At 35.8% G+C, this 4532-nt stretch overlaps 1 protein-coding gene across 1 annotated transcript in view; it reads left to right on the top strand.

Annotated features, from left to right (window-relative positions):
- Positions 1-918: 918 nt before the first annotated feature.
- The window catches only part of kmt5ab (lysine methyltransferase 5Ab), a 5168-nt gene continuing 1554 nt past the window's right edge, over positions 919-4532 (top strand). The window contains exons 1-7 of the mRNA XM_016492778.1: positions 919-1035; positions 1145-1239; positions 1402-1534; positions 1638-1797; positions 2002-2092; positions 3212-3271; positions 3356-3546. Coding sequence (XP_016348264.1) covers positions 1026-1035; positions 1145-1239; positions 1402-1534; positions 1638-1797; positions 2002-2092; positions 3212-3271; positions 3356-3546 — 740 coding nt within the window. The 5' untranslated portion in view covers positions 919-1025. The remainder of the gene's footprint in view (positions 1036-1144; positions 1240-1401; positions 1535-1637; positions 1798-2001; positions 2093-3211; positions 3272-3355; positions 3547-4532) is intronic.

Below are 4532 nucleotides of genomic sequence, written 5' to 3' on the forward strand. Positions count from 1 at the left end.
ATGTCGGAAGTACGTCAGGTAGCAAGACGCAAGTAGTTTACTGCTTCCGTGTTCTGTAAACCAATCACAATCCTACTCTTCAAGGGCTTGACCAATGAACGCTGCGAATGATATTTAAAACCCAGGCAGCCTGACATAGACTTATTTGTATTTCCTTAATAAATAAAATCATTATTTAAAAACTGCATTTTGTATTTATTTGGGTTATCTTTGTGTAATATTAAAATGTGTTTGATCTGAATCATTTAAGTGTAACAAACATGCAAAAAAAATTAATAAACAGGAAGGGGGCAAAAACATTTTCACAGCACTGCATATTTTGAGAACTGTTTTAAAAATGTCATTTTGTTAGTGACAATTGTAGCCTACTTAAGAATATTCAGAAAAATATACATTAGTGTCCATCAAATTATGTGACTGTAGTCGATAATTAAATATGGAATGAATATGGAATATACTTAATGGTTATACAATATACTTTCAAATTTTGATTTCAGCATTACATTTGAAATCATAAGAATTATAGACAGAAAAATAGCATTAAGAAAATTATTGCAGAATTCACCCCGTTAAACAGATGTTGCAATATTTATGTACATTAATCATTTTTAAATTAAGAGCATTGTGCACTTTTTATTTGACTGTATCTGTACAAAACTTGTGGTTTGTTTTGGATTATTTAAAAAAATAATTTTAATAGTAATACTGTTACAATATTATTTGTAATTCATACATTGAAAGGAGTTAAAAAAAGTTAAACTTTGTATACATAATTTATAAATAATATTTTACTACATAACTGGAAAATAGCGACTATTTCATGTCGGAAGTACGTCAGGTAGCAAGACGCAAGTAGTTTACTGCTTCCGTGTTCTGTAAACCAATCACAATCCTACTCTTCAAGGGCTTGACCAATGAACGCTGCGAATGATATTTAAAACCCAGGCAGCCTGACATAGACTTATTTGTATTTTGCTGTAGTGTTTATAAGCCGTTTCGTGTGTTGTGAGAAATCCAGTACAAAGATGGGAAAAGGTAAAAAAAGGTTTGCAAATTAGCCTGAAACACAAAGACAATCATTCGTTTAGCGAACTCGTAACATAATTTTGAGAAATAAACATTGTTCATGTAACTTACTCGTTAGGCAAAAAGTCCACTTCTGCCAAACGAAGACCTGTGGACGGCAGTATAAACGAGAAAGTAGAAGAGGCTAAAGAGAACAAAGACGGAAAAGCCACGGTAGGAGAAATGCGTTTGTATTCGTTCAGTACGAACTGTATGCATGATTGTTACTGAGCGATGTTGTGTAACTGTTACTAACGTTACTCGCCTTGAACGCGTTAAGAATGCATTTTCTCATAAATAAATTTATTTGATTGAATGTTTCTATTTGTCTTTCAGACATGCCAAGGACAGCCAACAATACATAGTTTCCTGAATCTAAACAAGCCGCTCCGGAATAACCCACTTAACCTTATTTTAGACGACAATACAGCAACGGACCGTTTACCCAAAACCAGCGAACAGAGTGAAGGTATTTGTTTAAATCGTAATAACGATACACTCATTTGTCTTTATGTTTCACCCCAATTGTTTAGAGTTGGTTTTACTTACTGCTTTGTTCTTTTTATGGTTAGTCAAAGACGCAGAGCCGAATGCACCTAACAAAGGGGACACTGACAAACAGAGCCTTATTTGTGGACATAATGAGCAGACTGTGCCTCATAAAGGGTCTGGGACAAGAAAGCAAACAAAATCTGTGCATAGGATAAATGGTGAAAAGTCAAAAGACAGGAAGTATGTCTAGTTTTAAATATCTAATAAATAGTTGACCGCTTCAGTCATTTATTATTTGATTTAGTTACTTATAGTGTGTAAGTAACTAACTTATAGTGTGTGTGTGTGTGTGTGTTTGCTGTTTTATAAGTGAAAAAAAAAGTTTGTGCATCCATTTCACTGAGAAGTAAAATCTTCTTGCATTGTGTGTTTATCTTATTTTAGATCGAAAAACAAAGAGTCTGAACCCAATCGAAAGGTCACAGATTATTTTCCTGTTAGGCGAAGTTGCAGGAAAGGCAAAGCTGAGTTGAAGGTTGGTAAACTCTTCCAGAATCTGAAGTGTTTTTTTTTTTTTTTAAATGGTTTATTCTTGAGGTTGGCTAAATGCATGTTATAGAGCTTTTTGTGAATGATTCATTCATGTATTTTTCTTTAAAAAAATGTACCTAATAATTTTCATACTTGGATCTTCTGGGAAAAATGCCAGACTTCCTTCTGGTGACAAGCAAGACTTAGTCAATCATTCACGGGGCTTTTATGCAAAACAATTTTCTACAAAATTGGAAAACCTATGCGTTTTGGCCAAGCGGCAACCTCACGCTCTCTCTCTGAAGCCAACACGGAAGTGACTTAAACTGTAATTCATCAACTGACCGCTAGAGGCTGGCTGCAAAGGGGAGTCAATCCCATAGACTCCCCATGTTAAAATGCCCAACTTTACAGCAGAAAAAAAACGTTTACAGCCTGGTTCAAAAAATGATTTTGGTCTATATAGCTAATTTTGCCCTTCGTCACGGACACTACGTCCATGTTTTTATACAGTCTATGGTTTTGGCTATTCATTTACACGTCAACTGCATTTTGGGAGCCTGAAAATGCAGACTTCTGAAAACTGGTTTCAAAGTGCAAGTTTTTGAAAACGATACAGTTATCGTCTCTGTGTAAACTACAAAAAAAATTGAATTTGTGATAACGGTGACATGTCAAGCATATTAGTTTCAATCTGTAGGGATCCGTGTGAATGGGGATCATTTTGACAAAGTTGTTTTCTGTATGCGAAACGTTTCAAAAACGCAAAGGAAAAACTTCGGTTTTTAGTACAATAGTTGTTGCGTAAATGTACCATTACATAAACTCCACCCCTGCAAACTTTGGCCACACCTACATCTCAACAACCAATCAATAACGATGCATTGAACCAAGTCCCACTCTGCACTTTTTTCCGTTATGCATTGATGTACATCACAATACAGAAGAAAAGATATGCTACCATTTGAATTTTGCTGTGCATTTTTTAGCTCTTAAGACCCATTATTTTAAAACCAATTTACCATTGATAAATCAATTTTCAACATTTGTTTACTTTATCATTCTGTCAGACATTTATTCTATTAAATCCAGAGCTAAATGTGGACATGTTGTGTTAAAACAGTGTGAAAAGCGGCAGCACCTTGATGATCTCATCAAAAACAATGTTGAAGAGGGGCTCAAGGTAAGCTTTTAAGCAATTGGTCTACATTTTAACTTTACAACTTTTCATTGCTTGGGTTTAAGCATCTTCCATTTTCAAAATCAGGTGAAAAGTATTGATGGAAGAGGAAGAGGTGTTTTTGCAGACCGAACATTTCAGAAAGACCAGTTTGTAGTGGAGTACCGTGGGGAATTGTTAGAGATTGCTGATGCCAAAGCAAGAGAGTCTCAATATGCTCAAGACCCAACCACTGGCTGCTACATGTACTATTTCCGCTACCATGATAAAACCTACTGGTGAGTATTTTGGTGTGGTTTTTATTTTTCATAAAACAATTTTCTGGTGAGAAGATTTTTAAAGGGGTCATATGATGCGATTTCAATTTCCTTTCTCTTTGGCGTGTTACAAGCTCAGAATCAGAATCAGAATGAGCTTTATTGCCAGGTATGTTTACACATACGAGGAATTTGTTTTCGTGACAGTAGCTTCCACAGTGTAACAGAATGACAGTGACAGAACAAAAAAAACACAGATAATAAAAAATAAAAATAAATAAAAAATAAAAATTAGAACAAGTAAAATAAGGAATAAAAAATATACAAATCGACAATTGTATGTACAGGTATATAACAATAGACATTTGTATGTACAGGTATATTATGTGCAAATTGAAATGTAGACTGAGTATGTGTGTTAGATAAATAAGTGTATGAGTGAATAAATAGTGTGTGTTCCACAGTTATTGTCAAGTGATAATGAGATGGATTGCCTGAGGGAAGAAAATGTTCCTGTGTCTGGCCGTTCTGGTGCTCTGTAGCGTCGACCAGATAGCAACAGTTCAAAGAGGGAGTGTGCTGGATGTGAGGGGTCCAGAGTGATTCTGCCAGCCCTTTTGCTCACTCTGGATGAGTACAGTTCTTGGAGAGAAGGGAGGGTTGTACCAATGATTCGCTCAGCAGTCTGGACTACCCTCTGTAGTCTTCTGAGGTCAGATTTGGTAGCTGAGCTGAACCAGACAGTTATAGAAGTGCAGAGGACAGATTCAATGATTGCGGAGTAGAACTGTTTCGGCAGCTCCTGTGACAGGTTGAACTTCCTCTTGGTGCATAAAGAAGATCTGTAAAGTTGCAAAGACTAAAGTCTCAAATCGACAAAAAATAGACAAAAGTCTAAAACGGCTTGTTCTAACATGCCCCCACATGTCTACATCACGATGTGGGAAGATTTGCATAACGCCGCCCAAATGTTCACACAAAGAAAGAAGGCGTAACTTTCATTCTCG

The sequence above is a fragment of the Sinocyclocheilus anshuiensis genome, unplaced genomic scaffold (assembly GCF_001515605.1).
Source record: "Sinocyclocheilus anshuiensis isolate Anshui unplaced genomic scaffold, SAMN03320099.WGS_v1.1 scaffold1558, whole genome shotgun sequence".
Taxonomy (NCBI): Eukaryota; Metazoa; Chordata; class Actinopteri; order Cypriniformes; family Cyprinidae; genus Sinocyclocheilus; species Sinocyclocheilus anshuiensis.